Source organism: Grus americana, chromosome 1 (assembly GCF_028858705.1).
Source record: "Grus americana isolate bGruAme1 chromosome 1, bGruAme1.mat, whole genome shotgun sequence".
Lineage (NCBI taxonomy): Eukaryota > Metazoa > Chordata > Aves > Gruiformes > Gruidae > Grus > Grus americana.
In genome coordinates, this window is record NC_072852.1 from 130,840,113 (window position 1) to 130,863,176 (window position 23,064).

Consider the following 23,064-nt stretch of genomic DNA (forward strand, 5'->3'; position numbering starts at 1 on the left):
AAACCTGAGGCACGAAGGAGAGGAAGGCACATGGCCTCCAGGAGGGACAGTGGGCTGCAGAGGGGTTGCACTGCCTAGCTGCATGCCCAGCTCCGTTTTTCCAAATCACTTCCAGGAGTGTTGGCTTGGTGGCAAGACTCAAGGAATAAATAAGTTAAATGCAGTAACTAAGTCCAACAGAGTTATTGTCAGTGACCGGATTTCTCAGAGACATCACTGCAGATCTGTTCCCGCAAAAAAAGGGCCAACCCAAAAGTAAGCTGGGAGTGTTTCTGGAGGGTTGACCAGAGGAGAAGTTTTGAGTTATTAGAAGTAGGGAAACAGTGGAAGAGAAATAAAGGTGAGACACATTCACCTAAAGCTAACTGCTGTTCTCTGTCTGTAGTGAAAACTGTGTTAACAGAAAAATAAACCACCAAGGAATTAAAAAAATAAACAACTGAATAAAAAAGGATTTAGAAAATAATTTTAAATCTATGGAACAAGGCTCAGAGTCTGCCCACACATAGGCACAGGCTAAATATTAAGTATATGAATAATTATTCCAGAGTCACCACCACTGTTGATGTCAGGCCTCTGTCCAGACGCAAGTGAATACGGAAACTGCTCCCTGAGCTAGTACCGAAACCGAAGCGAGTAATAAAAGCTAGGACTGCTTCACAGACAGAGACTCAGTGGCACTGCAAGTCGCTATGTCCTAGCCAAACCCAGCCTTGCCAGTCCACATAACTGTGAAGCGAGGATGTGACTACACACACCACAGCTGACCTCCTGCCCACTTGCTTGGGGGGGCTGCTGGCTTTCAGAGCAGGTCGCAGGAGCTGACCCACACATCAAACCTGGCAGCCCCCCATTTCCCACAGGGCTCCCTTCTCTGTTCACCCCTTGGGCAGGTGCTGCAGCCTCATGTCCAGGGACACAGACCCCAGGAACCGGTGAAAATGGCTGATGGGAGTCCTAAAAAACCCAATATTTGCAAAATGAATTTTTCTCTTGGATGTGAATGCAAAGGTGCTTAAGTCCAACACCACTCTGCAAAGCAGTTTTGGTGCAGCGCCCCAGTGATCACTGCTGGGTATAGATTATTCAACAATTAAATTACCAATCTACAATATTTATCCTACCTTAAATGAGAAGGTGGTTAAGCCATGGAACTCAGAGGTGACCGGTGACTTGGCAGAGCCCCAGGGGACACACAGAGATGCTGGTTTTCCCCCAGCTGTATGACCGTGGCTGTAGGGGATGTGCAGCTGTGCTATGATCCCTCATTACTGTCTGTTGGTCTTTAGCCAATTTTTTTTTAAGTGATTAACAAGACTCTTGCAGAAGAAGTGAGCACGGTTGCTTCAATGGTAGTTCTGGTGGTGCAATCAAGGGCAGTCTTCTGCCCATCTCCAGGCTCAGGACTGAACTGCGCAAAGTCAGATTTGTGCCCAGAAGAGGGTTTGGAACAGCAGTCTCCACAAAGATGAAAAATATGTCTTAAATATGCATTGAGATGACGATGCCACGAGGCTCGCTAGGGGAGTCATGCGCCAGTACATCACATCTAAACGGCACCAGGCGTTTCTGCACTGCCTGGTACCAAGGGAGAATGGGCATCTCGCCTTCCCCATGCCCAGCTCTAGTGCTTTTGTGCACCGGAACACAACCCTGAACATTGGGTGGGGGAAAAAAAAATAATAAAAACTTGCGACTAAATCGCATCCTTCGAGGACCGATGGTCAGTGCTTCACTGTCCTGCGCGGCCGCCGGCTGTGTGGCGCTCCGGGCTCTGCCGCTGACCCTGGGTTACCCTGAGGGCTGCGGCTTCTCCAGCACAGAGCCAGGAGCAGGCTGGGGCCAGGGCGCAATGCACGTCGAGGGAAGGGGAGGAAAGCCCAGAGAAACCCGAGAGGATGGGTAGAGGAAACAGAGTTTCTGTACCTATCTACGACTTCTGCACAAGCCTTTTTTTCCCCCAGAAAGTAAATAGTGATAAATCAAGCACTGGAGGATTTAAAGTAGTTGTTATCGTTTCCTCTTCTCCATTGCAAGGAAAGGCGGGGGGGGGACACCCGCTCATGTTAAAGCCTGGCTATGGGCTGCGCCTGCCCCTGCAGCTCCACCCATGCGCACGGCTCGCAGGGAGCGGGAACCCACCGGCGGGGTCCCCGATTTCAGCAGCTGCAACGTGGGCTGCGGGATGCACTGGGCACTGGATGGGCACAAACTGCTCACGGACTTCAAGGTGTCGTTTGCTCAGTCGATGACAAAAAAACAACTTGTGCCCGTGGTGGCCGCCGCAAGTGAGGGGAGCTCCTCTCCAGCCAAGGCAGCCGCTGTTCCCTGCAAGGTTAAAACAGTCTGGCACTGAGTCTTGAAACGATTCTGCATATTTTCAACCGCTACGGGTGAAACCGAGCTTAGCCCTGTCTCCGCCCTTGAGATCAAACACCTTTCCCCAAGCATGACAGCGAACTGCCATTTTGCAGCCACGTCTCCTCGCAAGGATGGTTTCTGCGGGGGAGGATGTTCGGACGACGGGCTCTATGTAAAGAGAAAGAAAAATAAAGGGGAAAAAAAAAACCCAAACCAACTCAAACCCCACCGGAAACAGGGACCCCGGGCCGCCGGAGCGTGGGGCAGGCCCCGGAGCGGGGGGTGCGCTTGTGCGGGAGCCGCCACGGGCAGCCGTCGGGCGGCGGCCGCAGGGCAGCTCCGGGTCGCCCTGACCCGCAGCCCCGCTGCGCGGCCCGGCGGAGCGGCGCGGAGAGCCGCGGGTCTGGTCCTGCTCTTCGCTGCGAAACGAAGCGGGGGGCGCCCCCGCCCCGGCGGAGGGGAGATGGCGAGGGGCAGCCCAGACCGGGCCGGGGGGTGTCCGCGGGGCCGTGAGCCCCGGGCGCCCCACCGCGCCCGCTCCTGCGGTGGGAAGCAGCCGTTTGCAGAGAGGGCAAGTGGCCTCGGTGGCCGGTCCCCTGCAGGGACGGCAGCGCCGTTACCGATCCGCCTGGGCTCCCCCGCCGTCTCGCTCCTAGGCGGGGCCGAAGCGGAGCCGGGCGCAGGTGGGTGCGGAGGGCCGCGGAGGCCGGTGCCCGGGGCGAAACCCACCGCGGAGGCCCCGGGTGCGCGGAGCCGGAGCGGATATTGTTGTGGCAGCGGCAGTGGAGGGTGTTAATCTAGGCTGGCTGGAGTGACAAGAGGCAAATATTTCCGTTTGTGCCCTCCTGCCTCTCTCAGCACCGGCTGTCAGTCCCCGGGCTTGTTATCCGTACAAAGCATCAGTTTGTTTGGCTGAGCTCAGCAAGGTTTTCTTCTCCGAGCAGAACTATAATTGCTATAATTCTACTGTATCATTTGGATCATTGCAGTATTGTTGTTTTCTCTCTCTCGTTCTCTCCCCCTAACACTGCAATAACGCGCTCCAGTGTTAAATTAGCAGGTTGCGGGGGGAAGGGGAGGGGGGGGGAAGAGAGAGGGAGAGACCACAAATGAATGAAAGTTTGTTTAAAAAAATAAATAAAACAACAAAGTGACTTGGCAGAGGCGAGTTCGCATCGCAAAGCATCCTCGCCTACGAGCGGGACTGCCTGCGGCCCTCCCCGCGCCCCGGGCCGGCCGGGGCCGCTCTCCCCCGGGCAGGACCTGCCGGGGCGCGGAGCAGAGGGGCAGGCGGGCCCCCTCGGCCCGGCCCGGGCACGGAGAGGCGAGAGAACGAGTCGGGGAGGGAGTGAAAACAAGATGCAGAGGCCGAAAGGCCGCGGCAGGGATCGCTCCGCTCCGCGCGTCCCCGACAGCCCCCGGCACCCGCCCGCCGCAGCCCCGGCTCGCACCGTCGGCAGCCACCGGCAGGTCTCGGAGCTGCCGCAGCCCTCGCAGCTGCCGCGCCGAGGGTCCCCCGTCCCCTCCAGCTATCGCCTGTGCCCCGGCGGGCTCGGGTCCCCCTCCCGGGGAGGCGGCGCGGCAGCCCTGCCCGTCCCCGCTCTCCCTCGGCAGCCGCGGCTCGGCCGGCACCGGGAAGGCACAGGGAAGGCAGATGCGGGCCGGGCTCCCTTCCTGCCGCAGCACCGCTCCCGGCCCGGCCGCGCCTGCGGCTTTGCGCCGCTTCTCCCGAGCGAGCCCCGGCGGGGACGGCACGGCCGAGGCGAGAGCTCTGCGCGCCGAGCTTCCCCAAGGGTGCCTGTGGGTCTTCCTTTTCTTCTTCTTTTTTTTGTTTTGTTTGTTTGTTGATTTTGTTTTGGGTGTGTTTTTTATTCACTCGCTGAGTTAATTAATTAATTGCCATCCTCGTGCCGGGGATGGCAAAAGCTCCCGAGACCTGAGCAGCGACGGCAAACGCAGCTTTGCGTCCCCCGCACAGGCGCACCCAGCTAACTCGGGTCGGGCTGTGGCCGCCCCGCCGGGGAGCGCAGGGCTCACCGGCCGCGCACGTCGGGGCTCTCCCCGCCTCGCCGCGGGCATCGCCCCGGCCCGCAGGGACAGCGGGCAACGAGGCGGGAGGAACGATGGGCAGGAGCCCTGCGAGGGCCCTCTCGCAGGGAGGGGACGGCTCCGGGAGTAACGCTTGTGCCTGCACGGCACGTACGGACACCTACAGAGCCCGGGAGCGTGTGCGAGTGTGCGTGTGCGTACACGGGCGTGGGCGCAGCCAAAGCGGCGTTGTGCTCACGCCCGCACGGACACACACAGACACTTGCTTATCTTTGCTCCTAATTCGCACTGGCTAAGTAATTGGGAGATGCGGGATCCGCACGGGAATTGCGGCACGAACAGGGGAAATGGGGCTGTCTCCCCTCCGCCGCTCGGGGCCGGGAATCGCCCAGCGAGCGGGCGGGTTATTTGGGTGGCCGAGAGCGGCTCCTCCGACGTGCCTGTGCCCAGGGGGGGGTGGGGGGTCCGGGACCAGGAACGCACACGTGAGCGGGACACACGCAGGCAGTTGTAACGTGCCCATCAAAATCGAGCCCGACCTGCCCAAACAGGGAGCCTGAACTTGCCCGGGACGTGACCGCTGACGAGGGAAGGAAAAGGAGGGGAATAAAAAACCCTCGGAGGGCTTCGGGCCCAGAAGCGGCGCCGAAAGCGCCTGCGGAGGGGAGATGTGCGTGCGGGGAAAGGCGGGGGCCGTCGGGGCAGGGACGGGGATGCCGGCCAGCACCGCGCCGGGCTGCGCACCCTGCCCTGCCCGACGGACGCTGCCCCGCGCGCCCCCGCCGCTGAAGCCGTTGCGCGGGAATTTGTTACGGTCAAACCCCAGCTGCGGACCCCGGTATTTTTAAACCCCGGCTGCCAGCACGGCGAGTGCGCGTCCCTGCGCAGCGCAGCGCCGGGCGGGCGGGGGGAAGGGGGGGGCTGCCGAGGGGAAAACCCGGCGCGGATCCCCCGGTGGGACCCACACCGTCCCGCTCGGGCATCGCCCGGGCTTAGGGCCGGGCGGGGAGCGGCGTCGCCGTCGGGGGGGGGGGGGGGGTGGAACGGGGCGAGGCGTGCCGCCGGGGCTCCGCCACCGCCCATCCCAGCCGCCCCCGACGGCTCCCCCCGAGGGCCTCCCGGCCGCCTGCCGACCCCACGGAGCGGGGCGCCCGCGGGGCGCGGAGGCGGGGCAGGGCGGGGCGCGGCGGGGCGGGGCGGGGGCCAGCGCGGCGGCTCGGGGCGGACGCCGATCCGGGGCGGTCCGAGCCGGGGTTTGCCGGGCGCCGTCTGTCGGCGGCCGCCCGGCCTCCGCCGAGAGCCAATCAGGGGGCGGCTGCCCGCACGTGGAGCCGAGGGGACTCAAGAGCGCCGCGGCCGCCGCTCACTCCCCCCGTGACGGGCGTCCCGGCGGCACAGGGCAGCGCCGCGGGGGCGTCCGCGCCGCCGCAGCCCGCCCCGGCCCCACGGCACGGCCCCGCCGCCGCCGCCATGAGCGGCCCCTATCCGGAGGAGAGCTGCGCCGAGCGCCCCGAGTGCAAAAGTAAATCGCCAACTTTGCTGTCCTCCTACTGCATCGACAGCATCCTGGGCCGGCGGAGCCCCTGCAAGGTGCGGCTGCTCGGCGCCGCGCCCAGCCTGCCCGCCATCGCCGCCCGCCCCGACACCGACAAGGCCGCGCAAGGTAAGCCCCGCCGCCCTGCCGCCCCGATCCCTTTCCGCGGCGTCGGGCAGGACAGGACCGGCTGCGCCCCCCGCCAACCCCCCCCCCCCCCGCCTCCGCGCAGCCCAACGCTCGGCCACGGCCCCGCTCCCTGCCCGCCCGGCCCGTCGCCGCGTCGGAGCCGCGGCCGCCCTTATCCCGTTAACCTGCTCGTTAGCGGCTGCCGTGCTGCCAGGGAGCGCGGCCAGAGCCGTGCCCGAAATTCAGGCAGATTAATTCCGTGCAGATCTGGTTCCGCTGCTTTAGGTTGCTCTTTCTTTCGATATACGTATAATTTTTTTTAAGAGAAAATAAATCGGTGCGAGCTGTGATCCGTGCAGGGAAAGGCTCGCCCGATCGCCTGAAACCTGTAACGGATCTCGGCGAGCGAGCTGGGGCCGCGCCTGGCAGCGGGCAGGGCGGTAATAACGGGGCGCCGGCAGCCGCCGCCCCCGGCCCAAAGTTGGGAGCAGCCCCTCCGGGGCCGCGGGAAGCCCGGCTGGGCAACCCCCACGGACAGCCTCCCTCCCGCTTTCCCCGTTTCCCTGGCGTTCACAGCCCGGCGGGTTTCCTTCATCCAAAACCAAAAGAAAACTTGGGGAGCGGGGGGAGACGATAGGAGGAGGGAAACAAACAAACAAACAAAAAACAAAAGAAAAAACCGCGGAGGAGCCCCGGGCCGCTCCCCGGGCAGGGGCAGCGGGGCCGGCGCTGCCCCACCGTGCGGGACGGGGCTCGGCGGTGTTCGCTGCCCGGGTGGTGCCGGCGCAGGCCCGGGACTGCCCGAGTCCCCCGGCGCCTGTCCCGCCTCTGAGCGGGGCACCGGGCCGGGCTCCGCGGCCGGGAGGAATTTCTTGAATTTCTTCCCAGGCCGGGAGCAGCGGCGCGGGCCGGGGCCGGTCTTGAGGGTTACGGGGTGAGGGGGTTTTATTTCGGTGCCCGAGTGGAAAACGGTGCCCGAAGAGGGGCTGCGGGGTCGGGATCTTGCCCGGGGCTCGTCGCGCTGATCCCACTGACCGTGTCTCTCTCTTTCTCCCCCCTCTTCTCTCTTCCCTCCGCACACCTCTCCCCGCACACCTGCCCGCCCCGTCCCACTGCTGCGGCCTCCTAACCCCCGCCCTCTCCCGGCGCAGGTTCCCCTAAGGGCAGCCCCCCCTTCGAGCCGGCCGAGTTGCACCTTCCCCCCAAACTGCGCCGGCTCTACGGACCGGGCGGAGGCCGGCTGCTGCCGCCGGGGACGGCGGGTCCGCGGGGGGACCGGCCGGAGGGGCGGCCGGAGGGGGGCGCCGGCCCGGTGCCCGCTGCCGCCCCGTGGGACACGCTGAAGATCAGCCAGGCGCCCCAGGTCAGCATCAGCCGCAGCAAGAGCTACCGCGAAAACGCGCCCTTCGTGGCGCCGCCGCCCGCCCGGGACGAGCTGGGCAGCCCCGCCGCTCACGTCGAAGAGCGGCCGGGTCCCGCCGCGCCGGCCACCGAGGAAGAGGAAGAGGAGGAGGACGAAGAGATGCTGGAGGAGGAGGACGAGGAGGAAGAGGAGCTGGAGGACGACGAGGAGGAGGAGCTGCTGGGCGAGGACGGCGGGGGGCTACTGAAGGAGGCCCGCCGGAGCGCTGCCGCGGCCCCCGGGGCGGAGGGCGGGGATCTGTCCCCCAAGGAGGAGCTGCTGCTGCACCCCGAGGACGGCGAGGGCAAGGATGGCGAGGAGAGCGTCTGCCTCTCGGCCGGCAGCGACTCCGAGGAGGGGCTGCTCAAGAGGAAGCAGCGCCGCTACCGCACCACCTTCACCAGCTACCAGCTGGAGGAGCTGGAGAGGGCCTTCCAGAAAACCCACTACCCCGACGTCTTCACCAGGTACCGGGGCCGCGGCCGAGCGTGGAACGGGCGAGCTTCGAGGGGATGGGACGGGGCCGCGTTGTGCTGCACCCCCGCCTCCAAACCCCCCCCCCCCCCCCCGGCGTGAATCCTGCCTCGGACACCCCCGGGCTGGGAGGGGACGGGGAGCAGGTCCGGGCTCCGGGCGGTCACAGTGCAGGCAGCGGCCGGGCGGGCTCGCCTGGAGGCCGCCGCCGGGGGCTATTTTTACCCGCTGCCCTCCTCCCCCCTCGCCGCGACCGGCGCCGGGATCGGTTACGCGCTCCCCGTGGGGCTGGACCACGGCCCGGCCCGGGGAAGCCCCGGCAGGGGTAGAGATCAAAGCGCCGCTGCCTAAAAATACCGGCCCGGCACGTCGGGGCCCCTCGCTGCCCGCAGCCGTTCCTGAGCGGCCCGGCCCGGCTCTGCCCGCCCTTTCGGGGGCATTTTCCCGTTGAAAACGGGAGCTCCGCGGCGGCGGGTCAGGCCGGCGGCTCCACCGCGGGAAGCGCAAGCAGGGAGAGAGGCAGAGCCGTCTGCCCGCTCCCCGCGCTTCCTGAAAATAGCCCCCTCTCCTTTAGCCCAGAGAAGGGCAGAGCCCCTAAAGCCCGCACTTTTCGATCAAGGAGACCCTCCCGGTTTCTCGTTTGTTTTACCGGGAGATTCTGCGGGAGCGTTTTGTTCCCCCGCCCCCCGGTGCTGGGCATCACCCGCGGGGCTCACCTCGGGGCGCCGCCTGGCCCCCGGCCGCGGCCTCGGGAGCGGCTGCCCGGGATGTCTATGAATATATCGCGCTTTTTTGGTTGGTGTTTTTACGGCTTTGTTTTTCCCTCTGGGGCTTCCCATGCCCGCCCGGCGCGGGGCTCCGGCGGCGCGGGGGCGGCGCCGCCCCGGTTAAAGCTGGGAGCGCCCCTCTTTTGGGTACAGAGCTGATGAGAGGTTTTCTAACGCCTCAGTGGTTTCCGATTTGCCTTTAATTGTGGCGATACAAACCGCAATGTGTAGCGGCTCGGCTGCCGCCCCCCTGCGCCGCGGTTGCGGCGGGGACAGTGTGAATTCGGGGAGCGGCGGGGAGGGGGGTGCCAAAACTCGGGACTCCCGACGAGCGGCCGGCTTGGCGTCCCGGAGCCCGGCTGAGAGCGGCGGCAGGCGGTGTCCGCCAGCTACTCGGGCCCTGCTCCCCCGGGCACCGGGATTTCGGGCCCGTTTGGCGCGCAGAGCCGCGGGCTGGGGGGCGGGGGACGGCTCGGGGGGCGCCCGGTGCCCCGGGCTGACGGCGGCGTCTGTGTCTCCCCCAGGGAGGAGCTGGCCATGAGGCTCGATCTGACCGAAGCCCGAGTGCAGGTGAGTGGTGGCGGCGGCGGGACCGGGGCCGAGGTGTCCCCCGGCGGCACCCGGGGTGAGGAGGCGGGGGTGTCCCCGGCCCTCCCCGGCAGCGCCCCCGGCCCCGGCAGGGCCGAGCCGTCGGCTGGCGAATCTCCGTGTGATTAAAACGCGGGGGCCCCCACGGGGCTTCGGTTGTTAGCGAGACCCGCTCGGCCGCAAGCCGGGTATTTGGCTGCCATCAAATCTCCAATCGGGCTTCATAAAAGCCCACTTAGTGCTAGAACAAACAGGGCCATTTGAAGGCGAAATGTTGTTTGATTTCCTCTCCGCCTGCACAAGGAGCTGGCTAATGCTATTTGATTTCCCATTTTTGATAGCAATAAGCCTGCATTGATCTAATAGTGAGTGAGTGCAATGCTATTAAAGGTGTTTGCCGCCCCATACCAGAGTGCATTTCCCAACCCGGGTCTCATAACCAAAGAGACGATAAACATTGGGATGCCCTGATTGCCAACAGAAAACAGATGTCTCTGGGTTTGAAGCTGAGCAAATCACTTTACAGTTAAAATCGGGCGCTGATAAAGCATAATAAATTCCATATGGCTCATTTAATACACAACAGCTTCTTGCATTAGAGGGGCTAATGATGAGATTTGTCCCCTCCTTTCTGTTGACACATTTCTCCATTGTCAAACAGAGATGTGACAGCAAATCAGTATTTTCAGCTCAGGGGAACAAGTCGTGGGAAAGTTAAATAACTTTTAAAAAAGAAAGACACCCCCTTTCTCTCTCCTCTATTCACGGGAGAAGATGTAATTAAGGGAATATGAATTATGAGAGTCCCTTCGTTTACCTTTGGGTGTACTCAGACTTATTAATTCAATAAGGGGGAATTGCAGCGAGGACAGCTTGCTAATTGAGTTTTAGCTGGGAGAGACGCTCCCTCCGTGCCAGGCTGTTGGCTTCCCCGCGAACGCGATGCATCTTCCTGCGTGGGTACCCAGATGGGCGCGCGTGGAGATCAGTTCTGGCTGTACAACTGTATGGAGAGACCCGCAGCGCTGCTGCGTTTCTTGCTTTCCGAAAGAGAAGGGATCTCACGCTGAGCTTACAAAGCCGAGCCCAACAGGGAAAACTCAGCCCACACCAGCCCGAAAAAACTGACAAATGTGGTCTCTCTCCTTAGGTGCGTGTGATGCCTCGCACTTGGTTATTAAGCGAATATTTTCCTTTCCTTTGAAATGCGGTATTTTATTTTTTTCCCCCCTACCTCTCCGGTTTTAAGCCCGTGTTAGTTAGTTCACGATTTTTGCTTTGGGGGAGGGGAAAAGAGGCAAGGGACGGCAGTGCCGCGGCGTCCTAACTAACTTTCGTAAAATAGAACCTGAAAGGGCAGCCTCGAAACGTGTATTTGATGCTGTGGTTCCCTCGCAAATTATTTCTTCGTTTCAGACGTTAGGGAAAGCGTGATATTTTTCCTCGCTCGAAACCTGAAGGGGGAAAAAAAAAAAAGTCCACGATCCCCAAACGATATCATTTGTAAATATGCAGTTCGGCGACAAAAGCCGCGCAGCTCCCGGTGGGGGTGTGCGTGCGGAATAAAAACCCGCTTAGCCCCACTGGGAAACCGTTTTCCCGCTGTTCCAGCGCAGCGAGAGTGCTGCTGCCAGGCGCCCTCCGCGCCGGCGGCCGCCCGGAGCCCCGACCTGCCGGCTAACGGGGGGAGACGCGGACGGGGGGGGGCTGCTGTGCCCCCCCCCCCCCGGGAGCCAGGGGTCCGGGGCAGGGCCGGGGGCCCCCGCCAAAGCTGCGTGCGGGCCCCCGGGGTGGGTCGGCAACGCCTGGAGCTGTAGCGCGGCGCTGACACGCGTGGTCCCCGCGGACCGGGCCCTCTCGGGGTGCCCCCCGCGCGGGGGCGGTGGAGGAGTGGGCGCCGTCGGGCCGGTGCGTGGTTCCCGCGGGGCTCGCCCCACCGAGGGCGCGGGCAGGCGTATTAAAACCGGTTTTTCTTTTGGCTTTCAGGTATGGTTCCAGAACCGTAGGGCTAAGTGGCGGAAGAGGGAAAAGGCTGGGGCTCAGACACACCCCCCAGGTTTGCCTTTCCCTGGTCCCCTGTCAGCAACTCACCCCCTCAGTCCATACCTTGATGCTAGTCCTTTCCCTCCTCATCACCCAGCTCTAGACTCCGCCTGGACCGCCGCCGCCGCCGCCGCGGCCGCCGCCTTCCCCAGCCTGCCGCCGCCGCCCCCCGGCTCCGCGGCGCTGCCCCCCGGCGGGACCCCGCTCGGCCTCGGCACCTTCCTGGGCGCGGCCGTGTTCCGCCACCCCGCCTTCATCAGCCCCGCCTTCGGCAGGTACCGCCCGCCCACGCGCGACCCGGCACCTCGGGGGACCCTAGGGGCGGGGGGGGCGACAGCCGCCGGGGAAAGGCCGCCGCGGGAGCGCGCCTCTTCGGGGACACCCCGGCCACGGTCGCCCGTGGAGCTCCGCGGGCCTCCCGCGCGCGTGGAGACACAGCGCGCGCCGCGTGGGGCCGCCGGTCGGGCCTTGGCGCGGAGGGTGCATGGCCCCACGCAGGACGCGCCTCGCGCGGGCTGCCCCGGAGTTCGAACTTGGAGCGCTGGCGGCCGGCGCCGATTGGACGCCGCGCGGGTCACGTGTTTCTGCCCCGGCCTCTCATTGGGCGAGGGCGGCTCTCACGCCCCCCCCCCCCCACTGCCGCAGGTCCGCGGGTCCCTCGTGGGGACGGCCGGTCTGCGGGCACTGCGGCGGTGGAGGGGGGGGGCGTTTGCGGGGAGCCCGGGCGTCCCCGCGGGGCTGCGCAACCCCGCGTAGGGAGCAAGGACGGAGCAGGGTCCCCGCGGGGCAGGCCCGCAGAAGTCAGTGCCCCCACGCAGAAACTGAAGAGGCGTGGGTTGCCCTACGTGCACACGTGGCCTTTGCTTTGCTCGGGTGTTTGCTGGTATTCGGCGGTTCGGGATGAGCTGAAGCCGTGACATCCCGGGTGCCCTGAGCGCCGCCGGCCGCGCCGCGCCTCGTGGGGTCCCGCACGGGCAGATTTTTATCAGTGGGCATGAGTGGGTTTGAGCAGCTTCCGGAGGCTCGTGTCGGGGCGAGCTTCCGCGGCCGCCGCGCTCCGTCCTTGCGCTCTGCCACGCTGAGCGTCCGCGGCCAAAGCGGGGAGCCCCCGGGCGGCGGCGGCTGCCAGCAGAGCCGGGACCAGGGCCGCCCCGTCGGGGCGCGGAGCGGGACGCGGGGCCCGGCCCGCTGCGGCAGGCGGAGGGGGACGAGGCACGGTTAGTGGACGGGACGAGTGCGGCCTTCGTAGTACCGGGGGTTTCCCTTATTTTTTTAGCGCTAGCCAAGGAGAAAGCCGCCCCGGAGCGGCTGTACCCCCGGCGTCAGCCGCCCCGACAGCGGCAAGTCGGGGAGAATCAACCTCGGTGATTATTTTTTTCCTCTCCTTCCCCCCCCCCAAAAAAAAAAATATTTTTCCATCCAGCGTCGTGGGAGTTTTTTAGGTTTGGGGGTTTTTCCCCCCAGCGTGTCTTTGTCCCCCCGCGGGAAGGGGGCGAGCGGGGCCGGGCGGAGCCGGTGGGCCCCGGCGCGGCGGTGACGGCGGTCTCTGCTTCCCTTGCAGGCTCTTTTCCACCATGGCCCCCCTGGGCAGCGCCTCCAGCGCCGCGGCCCTGCTGCGGCAACCGGCTCCGGCCGCCGAGGGCGCGGTGGGCTCGGCGGGGCTGGGGGACCCGGCCAGCGCCGCCGCCGACCGGCGGGCCTCCAGCATCGCCGCCCTGCGGCTGAAGGCCAAGGAGCACGCCGCCCAGCTCACCCAGCTCAACATCCTCCCCGGGAACAGCACGGGGAAAGAGGTGTGCTAAGACACGGTTGCCGTCCTCGGGGTTTGGGATGGGGTTTTTTTTAGGGGGGAGAGAAAAGAGAGAGAGAGAGAGACAGAGAAGGGTAAATACACGAATAAATAAAGGTCACCTCAGCACGAATCAAGACCAAACGGGGGGAAAAATTATAGTAATAATTTAAAAAAAAAAAAAAAAAAAAAAAAAGGAGGACCAGCAGCTGAGGCTGTGGTAGGTTCTCGAGTTAGGAAGTTGGAGACAGCGAGCGCCTTTCACATCAGCCTCACACGAGTGAACCGACATTTGCAAGCTCCTGAATAAGTAACTCCTTGGCTGGTACATTTCTTAAATGTACGACGTGTTCATTCCCTCTCTGAGCATTAAGGGGGAAAAAAGCGAAAAAAAAAAAAAAAGCCCTAATAAAAGTTATTATATATTAGTGTTACCTACACTAATTCTTTTTCCTTCTGTTTATCTGGCAAGAAAAAAGAAGAAACAAATAGAATTGTAATAAAGAAAGAAAGGGAAAAAAAAAAAAGCAAAGGCAGGGGGAAAGCTACCCACATCTTAAAATAACATCCTCGGATGTTAAGTTGGTCTGTTAGGAGCACTGGAGAACTATTTAACATGTTGATGCAGCGCGCTGCATATGCTAACCAAGGATGCTGCCAGTGCAGACTGAAAGTAAATTTGATGCTGTAAGATAACCAGTGCACTTAAGGGAAAGGGTATATCTTTTTCTTGTTATATTCTTTATCACTACACCAACCAAGGTTTTTATATCAAACCAAAGGGAAATACACTGCTAGAATATGGACTGTTTAAGTCACTAAACTGTGATTATTGATTCTGTACATACCATTGTTATAAAAAAGAACAGAGCTTTGTATATTTGAAATGTTATAAAACAATTGCACTCAGTGTAGTGTTGTAAAAGTTTGTCATTCTGTAGATTCTTACTGTGTTGTAGATATAATAGGGTTCCTAGACAAATATTTATGTACAAACCCTTTATTTAACTTATTAACTGTAGAGGTTTCTGAAACCCTCAAGAGGCGATGGTACAGTACTTTTTCCGTGTAATGTCGTTATTGTTAACACTTTTCCTTGCTATCCGGTGGAGAAGTGCCACGTTCAGAAAATAAACAAAAATATATGTTTAACAAAAAAAAAAAGGAACATAAGAAAAAGAAAACAAAACAAACAAAAAAAACCCCGGTCCTTGCGGGGGCTGCGGCGCCGCCTGTGCCGCGCTGCGGGCTCCCGGGGCCGGGGGCACCCGGGTCTGAGCCCCGCCGGGGCGGCCGGGGGCTGCGCACCGCCACCCCACGCTGCCGGGAACCCCCCACAGGGCGAGAGGGGACGCGGGTGACTTGGCTGGGGGCGATCGCCAGAGCTGGGGGGGCCGCGAGGTGCCGGCGGCCACGTTTGTAAAAGGATTTGCAGCTCGCGGGGGCCAGGGGGGCACCCACGGCTGTGCCTGCCCGCGCTCTGCCGTGGGCACCGTGTCGTGTCCCCTCCGCTCCGCACCGGGCGCTGCCGAGGAGGGTGCCAGGGTCGCCTCTCGGTGCCAGGGACTCCACACCACGGGGAGCCGCCCCACGCACCCCCGGCACCCCCCGGGCGGGGATGGGGCAACCCCCGGTTCCGCCGCTGCCGAAAGCCAGGGACCGGGAAAAAAACCCCAAGGATTTGGGGGAATGCGTGGCTTGCCTCCCCGCACCCCCAGCATCCCTCCCGGGGGGCAGGAAAGTTTCTCCGCGCCTGTGCCCTGACTCTGTCCACCCCCGTTCTCCCCTGGAAAAAACTGCTAGGTTTAATCCCCCCCCCCGCTTTTTTCTTTCTTTCTTTCCTTTTTTTTTTTTTTTTTTTTTTTTGGACGCGGCGCTCTCATGTACCACTTCCACGGAGCAGGAACGCGTGAAACCCCCTGCAGGGACGGCAGCATCTGCCGGCAACGCCCGCGCCGCCCCGGCCCCGCGGAGGGCGGCGGCAAAACCCGCTCCCCTTCCCTGCCCCGACGGGCCCCGGTACCCCCCGCCCGGCCCGGCCCCCCGAGGGCAGCCAACGTGGAGCCGGCCCGAGCCCTCCGAGCGCGCTGGTGGGTTCTCGGGGGATTTTCTGGGGTGATTTGAACTAATGGCGGCATCGCTCCACAACGGCAGCCCGGGGGCCGGGTACCGCGGAAGAGCCCGGCGTCCCCAGCGCACCGAGGGGGCCCGTCCCGTCCCGTCCCGCCCGGCCGCTCCCCGGGGTGGCCCCGGCTCCGGGAGTCGCCGGCCGGGAAGCGCCGCCGGAGCAGCCACCGCGCGTGGGAGCCCGCCGCGACCCTTCCCCGCAGCTCCTCCCTTCCACCCACGGCGTTTCACATCCCACCCCCCCCCCCCCGGCCGCCCCCAGCCGTATTTTTAAGTTCTCAAACCCACCATAGGCGCGAAAAAAAAAAATTATGGGAAAAATAAGGCTTGTTCCCTGGACATTATTAACAGTGCAGCCTGAAATATACATTTTTTGCCTTATAGAAAAGGGAATCATTATCAAGCCATTACGCATTAAGAAATGTCATTCAGTCATTTTTATTCATTCCGCTGAAATCTTCGTAAAAGCCCGAATCATACTTCTGCAAGCAGCAATTTTGTTAATCCAGGGGGTTATTACTCTGGTCCCTTATTAGGATCTATACTGCTGCCAAGCAATCCTATAACCTTCTCAAAAGAAGTTTACCTCCGTGTTATAAAACCAGTAGTGGTATTTATACTGTGCAATAATTAGTGTATTACTTGAATCCACTAACAGGTTCATTTTATCTCCGCACAAAACCCCTAGTCTGCTTATAGAAAGCTTGTGCCTCCTTTGGTGCTGTTAAAGTGGTGAAAGAGTGAATGAAGGCTGGTAGCACTTTCTCCTTTCGCCGTGCCTTAATTCCCATCTCTTTTTGCTCTCATCCAATTAGTGCAGTGTATTAAGCGGTTTATCATCTCATAGTCAGCTATTGAGAGAAACAAGGCGAACACTTTGCAATAGAGCCTGCTCTCCTTTGACACCCTCAGGTACTTACATATTCCACTGTGCTATGAATAATAGAGGAAGAATAGAGCGCTAATTCCCTCATCAAAGAATGCCTTGTCTGCTGCTTTGCTCAACAACACCATTCTGATCAAAAGAAAAGCAATAAAGCTTAGCATAACAAAACGAAACCTACTTATTAGCTTAGTGGTTAAATTAATGCAGAGCCGCTGCTATTCAAAACCAAGGTTTGAAAACAGCCTCCAACAACCTGATAATGCTGCCTTCGGGATGAAGGAATTTTAATCTGAAATCTGAAGCTGGCACAGATGAGTTAATCTATTAAACTGCTATAAGGAGGGTGCGGGAGAACTATTCAATTAAGGCACATTTAAGGTGCTCTGCAGAAGACGGGGAAGGATGCGAAAGGGAAGATGTGCTCCAGCTCGGCGTTAGCAAAGCGCCTGTGACGGCGAGAAAGGGGGTTTTGGCACAGCAACAAACGTGTTTGCGGATGGGAATTGTTTTTTCGGATCACATATGTCATCAGCGAAACCTGGCTACCGTCTCCATATATCAACACTCCTCTTCCCCAACTGCAAATAAATACAAATAAACACAAACCTTAATTTTAACAACGTTGGGGGGGTGGGAGGATGGGGGGTGGCAAAGGGGGGGGGGGCAGGAACGAGGGACAAGAGGAGGGAAAGGCGAGGCAAGGCAGGCGATTCGAGCCAGATCAGCCTCCAAACGCAAACCTCCGAACTTCAATCTTTCCCAAATTATTTAGAGCGCTGCATTTACCAGCTCCATTTAATATTAAACGCTATAAAGATGATTTTGCGTTTCCCAGCCTTCCTCCGGGGCCAAGACGAGGCACGGTGCCCAGAGCTTATTAGAGAGAAAGGGGGGGGGAAAAAACCCCAACCCACAACCAGTTTACTCCGTGCCAAGACTTCAGCTCTGATCTGACCAACTCTCCTGAGAGGAATCAAAAATTGCCTTAATTTGGGGTAAAAGCCCTCATTTCCGACCCCCCCTTTTTTGGGGTTGCGGGGGGCTCCACGATTTTGCCCCTCGCCGCTCGGGCAGCAGAGGAGCGGCGCTTCCCCCCAGCCCCTCGCAGGGCTACTCTCTGCTGCTGCGCCCTACACAATCATTCCACAACACTCTCATTTAATCTAAACATCCCTAAACTTGCAAATTAACAGGCTCTTCAGCTGTAATTATACAGATACATACAAGTGCCACAGGGTCAGGTTATGCCATATCTATCCATTTTATTTGTATACCTAACGTTTGGAGGAGAAGGTCACACTTTTCACTTTCCTAAGGCGTTCTATCTGGTTAGTACCAGTAATATCTTCATAATCCTAATTGGGTTGGACACGAAAAATCTTAAAAAAAAAAAACCTGCGTGAAATTACAGGAAGCCAGGATCTTTCAAAAAGCTGCAACATCAACATGTCATCTAGGCGACACCACCTTCGCTCCAACACAAGCCTCCAAATAAAGTCTCTTTTACAATAACCCAGCTAAAGATGCTGGGAAGGAACGATAACTGGCCAGGGGTGGGACACCACCAACGCAGCACCAGGCATTGAGTAGGTTCGATTTCTCATGTACTGCGACTGAACGTGAGTAAAAATGAAAGGATTTAGCCTCAAAAGTTGCTCAGAAAGCGACTGTGTATTTAGGCATAGTCGAATAGACGTTACCCAGACTGAAACATGGCACCTTCCGATGCCGCTTTAGGGACAAATGAACAGCATAAAATACTCTAAACCAAACAGAGACATGTATCCCTTCGGTGCCCAACACATTCCTGCTGATGCTCTTACCTTTTCTTCGAGCTCCCTTTGTTAGTGGCTGGCCACCCTAAAAACGGACACATGAGCACTTCTGTAAAACCAGGAAAAGTCTGGAGCAATATGACCTCACATGGAGAATTTTCAACAGTCAGATGATCAAATCAAATTCTCTTTTACTAGAAAACTTTATTTTTCTTTCCTTCAACTGTTAAGCAAACTTTACATTTTATACTGTTAAAGATTTAAAAGAAAATTTTTATAACCTTACATTAATATATCACATTGCAAACTTAACGGAGACCATGAGTACAATATTCTGTGCACAGAAGCATGTACCCAAATTTAAGCTCTTTTTGTGTCATATCTGCTTGTCATTTTATTAAAAGTAAATGAAAAATACAATTTGTTTATAAAACCTTTAAAACCTTCAATACAGTAATTATTACAGAACAGCAACAATGATTCTCCACTTTCCCTTCCCCTGTTATTGGTTACAATGCCATCCAAAACATATTTTTCCTTATCGATTGCTTACTTTCAAATACTTCGTATGGAAAGGAATGGAATATATTTATATCCTGTATATGTACGAAACGGGTTTTGTACACGTGCATGTCTCTACATCCACACAGAAATTTCCAACATGGGAAAATACTATGCTTGAAGACTTAATAAAAAGATGGTCCCTATTTTTAGTACCTCCAGGTTTCAGTCGTTCTTCTGTTCAGAAGGTATGAGGACATTTAAAGGCATTTAGGTTTAGTATTGTTTTTAATTGGTATGTTTATGATCAGGAAGAAGATAAACTGTGAAAAGGCAAAACATTAGTGCTCCTACTGAGACCTCTACTAACCTCTCTTCCTGAGAGCACCTCTACTAAATACCCTGGAGCAAAGTCTAGGATCACTTACATTCCAGCAACTCTCACTGGGAATTATCCAATTAAAGCAGCAATTCCCCCACCCCCTTTTCCCTCATAGGTCTAAATACACAACAAAATATATTGCAAAAATCAACTACTCCGTATTTTAATAACCCTGGCTTCTGAACGAAGAAAAGAGTGGAAGATAAAAACACCTCGAATATTTCATGTACACGTGAATCATACATCCCGTTTTCATCTTCCGTTTTTCCTCCTCTGAAGAGACAAGATGATTAAAACATCACTGTGCATACTGAAATGGAGTATTGCTTAAGAGATTGTTACTGTTAAACAAGGAACTAGCTTCTCGTCTCCCTCCATTTTTAGTCAATCACAGTCTTTCATTACTGGACTCTCCCATGGATCTTCCTATACTGATGGTAAAGAGTTTGCCAAGGTTCACTTCTGAGTAGCCACTCATGGACAGGCATTTGTCTACAGTGCTCTTCAGTCTTTTGTAGGCCTCAGAGACTTCGTTCCTGAGTGACTTCTTGAAATGCTCTAAAAGAACAAAGGAAAAAACAAAACCAGAGGATTAAATGACCGCAAAAAACCAGTACTTTTGCATTCACTACTACTGTGAATCATGGTATTTTAAAATGAGGTGAATGTCATAGCTAAGATGACATTTAGGGCAAGCTCTCCCAACTTCTGCTGCCTTCCCACTGCCTCCCCACCCACAGCGCTGTTAGAGGCCACGTTGAACCTGCATATGGCAGCGAGGCTGAAGCTCCCTCAGCCCCACCGGCACAGCTGCAGCGGCTCCTGCCAGGAGCTGGCAAGAAGCACCGCTTGCCCAGTCATGTCTCGCCTAACTGGAGCGAAATGGGGGTTCACTAAGTCACAGCAGAGACAATAAATGATAGCAGGGCTGGCTCTGAAAGGATCTCATTCAAAATGAGCAGGTGCCTTAGTGAGAACTACGCAGAGTCGCAGGGGTCTGAAGTAGGGAGAGATTCTGCCCAAGTTTGGCTTCAGAAGTGAAGGAAACCATGCCCCACTTCTCTTGTTCCTGCTGCTGCTAATGCTGGCACCGGCACAACTTGGGACAGATTTGTCACCGTCTTGTGTGTTCTCACACGCACCTTGTGTGCAGGATGGAAATTGTGACGCTCAGCACTACGGAGGCGTTGGAAGGAAAAGGGCAGTAGCACAAACAGGGGAAATTCCATGCTATCCTACCCTCAAATGGAGAGATGATGCTCGGTAGCTCAACCAGAAGACATCAGGTTCACCTGACACATGAATGAAGCAAGCCATTCCTAACTGCTTTATCGGTAACACGAGTGAAGAAATGTCTGGAGTGCAAGACATTTACTCACTTGTACATTTGTGTGTGTGCAAACTCACATGCATGAGTTTGTACATACTTCAGCAGTGAAGCCCAAACTGTGGGGTTTTTTGTTTGTTTGTTTTGCTGCTGCTGTTAAATTTTATGACATCAAAAAAAATCCAGGGATTTTGTGTGGGTGGCTGTCCGGCTTTTGCTTTACAAAGACTGTGGACAAAGACTAAGAGAGCAAAATATTCTACTGACAGACATTAACGCCAGCTTGACGCAGATCTTGTGCAGTTGTGCTCTTTCTTTCCAACCAACTCCATGTTCTAGAAACACCAGCTCCTACCCGAAAGCCTGCGCCTGCAGTTACACCTAAGAACAGGCAGCGCTGGATAGTCTGCGTTACTGACCACACGAGAAGGATGCATTGCAAAATGAGGTGCCCTCCCAGACAGTCTCCCCCCCCCGTTAGGCTGGAGGGACTCCAGGTCAAGCAGAACTACGAGAGCACGGCACAGGTACTTAAAGGTCAAGCTTTCAAGCCATTTAGGCATGGCGTGAGCATGTGTCTTGTGAGCAACCAACACAATCCTGCTGTTGCTCGCTACCTTTGCCTAAAAGCCGTTGTCTCATTTCTTCCTGTCGCCTTCACAACGCCGGTACTGCGCTCCTCAGGCTTTGAACATGCAGCAAAGGAGCCTCCGTCCCCTCTCCAACGGCTTTTACTACACGGCTCGAGTTAAGATGAAAAATCAGTTGTTTCTAAAACAGCCGAGCTTATTTAAGAGAAGGGTTTGGAGAAGAGGGAGACGCTGGGTTTTTGAGTCCACCTGTGCGAGGGAAGAAATGACTCACTTTTGTGATGAGTCACTTCTGCGATGTGACTGAGATGAAGACGTCCCATCGGACGCACCTTTGTCTCAGCAGCCAAGTCAAGGACTGCTGCAGGAGGAGATGGCGTGGAAGGGAGGCATGGTAACAGAAATAGCTATTACAGTTTTGGGGTTTGTGAATTCCTCCTCCCTGAGGATTTACGAACATTTTTGCAGAGCCTCAGATGTTTTAAGATGAGCTCAGCAGATTAACTACTGGATACGATACAAACAGTAATGTTTTACTGAGCAATTGCCACCTGCTTAGGCTTTCCACGTTATTCACAAAGTTCCACTGAGCTCAATTGCTCTGCATGATGCTATCAAATCTTTAAAAATTAAATTAAAATTTAAATTAACGACGCCAGTTTGAGTAACTGAATAGGCTGATTAAAAGCACTTCGGTAAGCACCTTTCGTGCATCCTTGTGAAGAAGGTATGTGTATCGTGCTGTAATATTAAGTTTGGGGTATTTATATTGCCAGCTTTGGGCAGTAAGCAAACAGAGGATAATTGAAGATACCACATCCTCACCATTATCCAGACAGTAATGACATTATGTCTATTAGCAGAATTACAATTTCCTTAAACTACACCATTAATACAATAAAAACTTTGATTACAATAATCTGTTCATTAACAGACTTAAGTCACTATGGCATAAACACATTTAATGATCCTGAAATTATTTAAATGTAGAGTTTAATTAAACAAACCTTGAAAATTGTAATAACCAGATCCATAAAGCCAGCAAACTCATTTTTGACACAAATTCAGCACAAACTAGTTTACGCATTTTAAAAAAATGTATAAAAAATTCAAAATAAATAATGTAGTAAGTGGGTTCACTTGCCACTGCTCCCACCTCTGCAAAACCATGCTCTTTATACCAAGGAACTGTGGGAAACACCGTCCTCGCAGCTCAAAACTAGGCTAAAATAGTTTAAAGCTTCCCAGAGCTCAGGAGGGACCAAGGTGAAACGTATCGATGCACAGAAACGGCTGGCACACGTGAACAGAGCAGGAAGGCACCTTCATCATGAGAACGACGAGGCAAACAATAAACCAGGGCTGAAAGTAGGCAACAAAAATACAGGCCCACATACAGGGCGAATTCAGGCTCCAGCCATCCCACTAACAGAGCGCCTCGCTCCCCGCCCCCAACGTTAAATCTAAACTTTAATTACATGCGATAACCTTTCTGACAGTATGCTTCAAACATTTCTTAGATGCAATTACCCTCGTAGAGGCAAGCAGGAAAGGGTGGACTGAAAAAAAAAAAAAAAAGGAGAAATATGAGGGGCCTCGTTGAAGTAATGAGGCCAATTTGAAGTTTCAATTATAAGAGAATGGGAGCCGGGAGCTCCGGGAGGAGAGGCAGGCAGCGGCTGTCTCCGCAGCACAGCCACACCGTGCATTTGAATGACACAAGCGCATCTGATGACTGGGGAGAAGAGATTTAAAGAACTGTAGTAATACAGAGCAGGGGAAGATGAGAGAGGACACAGCTCCTGATGTGTTTACCTCCTTTGCTGATGGGATATTGACTTTTCCCACCAGGTTGGTTAGAAAGGGGACTATTTACGCTGCCACACAGCAGAGTAAGAATGACAACCAGCATCACTCTCTGCTCCTCTGAGTAAAAGACAACTGTGACCGTCGTATATCACACAGCCAGTCAATACCTTCGAGTTACCATACCATCCAACTTAGAGATGCATATAAAAGCTCCTACTTTCTTCCTAAATGAGAATTTAATCAATAATGCACCTAAGGCCTTCTGAAAACTAAACTACGCAAACCAACTGGAACTGCCTTTTGGTAGTCAGTCACGTTCCGAAATAGTTCTATGCCTATTATCACCCCATCGGTGTTTTAATCATATCCAAGTTCAGTGGCAAGTGATCTTTTAAGATGACCACTGCTGCAGAATGCATATACGGAAATACATAAAGACATATATTTATACACATGCAAAGCATACAAAAGATACTACCAAAACAAATATACAAATGAAAAATACAGTTATTTTAATAGAAATTAAAAAAA

General features: G+C 56.6%; 2 protein-coding genes across 5 annotated transcripts in view; one reads left to right on the plus strand and one right to left on the minus strand.

Moving 5' to 3' along the window:
- The first annotated feature begins 5,753 nt into the window (after positions 1 to 5,753).
- Positions 5,754 to 14,194, plus strand: ARX (aristaless related homeobox). Of its 2 annotated transcripts, XM_054839185.1 has the most exons (6): positions 5,754 to 6,073; positions 7,225 to 7,942; positions 9,241 to 9,286; positions 11,291 to 11,360; positions 11,445 to 11,622; positions 12,909 to 14,194. In XM_054839185.1, exons 1-6 carry the CDS (start codon positions 5,881 to 5,883, stop codon positions 13,147 to 13,149), a joined length of 1,446 nt encoding a protein of 481 aa, XP_054695160.1. In that variant the 5' UTR covers positions 5,754 to 5,880; the 3' UTR covers positions 13,150 to 14,194. The 2 variants fall into 2 exon arrangements, with proteins under 2 accessions (XP_054695160.1, XP_054695156.1); XM_054839181.1 differs by having other exon boundaries at positions 11,291 to 11,622.
- A 3,914-nt stretch (positions 14,195 to 18,108) lies between these two features.
- The window catches only part of POLA1 (DNA polymerase alpha 1, catalytic subunit), a 208,126-nt gene continuing 203,170 nt past the window's right edge, over positions 18,109 to 23,064 (minus strand). For all 3 annotated transcript variants that reach the window (XM_054808263.1, XM_054808237.1, XM_054808245.1), the window contains one exon: positions 18,109 to 19,365. In XM_054808263.1, coding sequence (XP_054664238.1) covers positions 19,196 to 19,365 — 170 coding nt within the window. In that variant the 3' untranslated portion in view covers positions 18,109 to 19,195. The remainder of the gene's footprint in view (positions 19,366 to 23,064) is intronic.

Excerpts from the sequence above, each read along its gene's own strand:
- ARX (XM_054839181.1), top strand. The coding sequence starts at position 5,881 with ATGAGCGGCCCCTATCCGGAGGAGAGCTGCGCCGAGCGCCCCGAGTGC. Across the intron at positions 7,943-9,240 it reads TACCCCGACGTCTTCACCAG|GGAGGAGCTGGCCATGAGGC; the intron begins GTACCGGGGCCG and ends TGTCTCCCCCAG. Across the intron at positions 9,287-11,290 it reads TGACCGAAGCCCGAGTGCAG|GTATGGTTCCAGAACCGTAG; the intron begins GTGAGTGGTGGC and ends TTTGGCTTTCAG.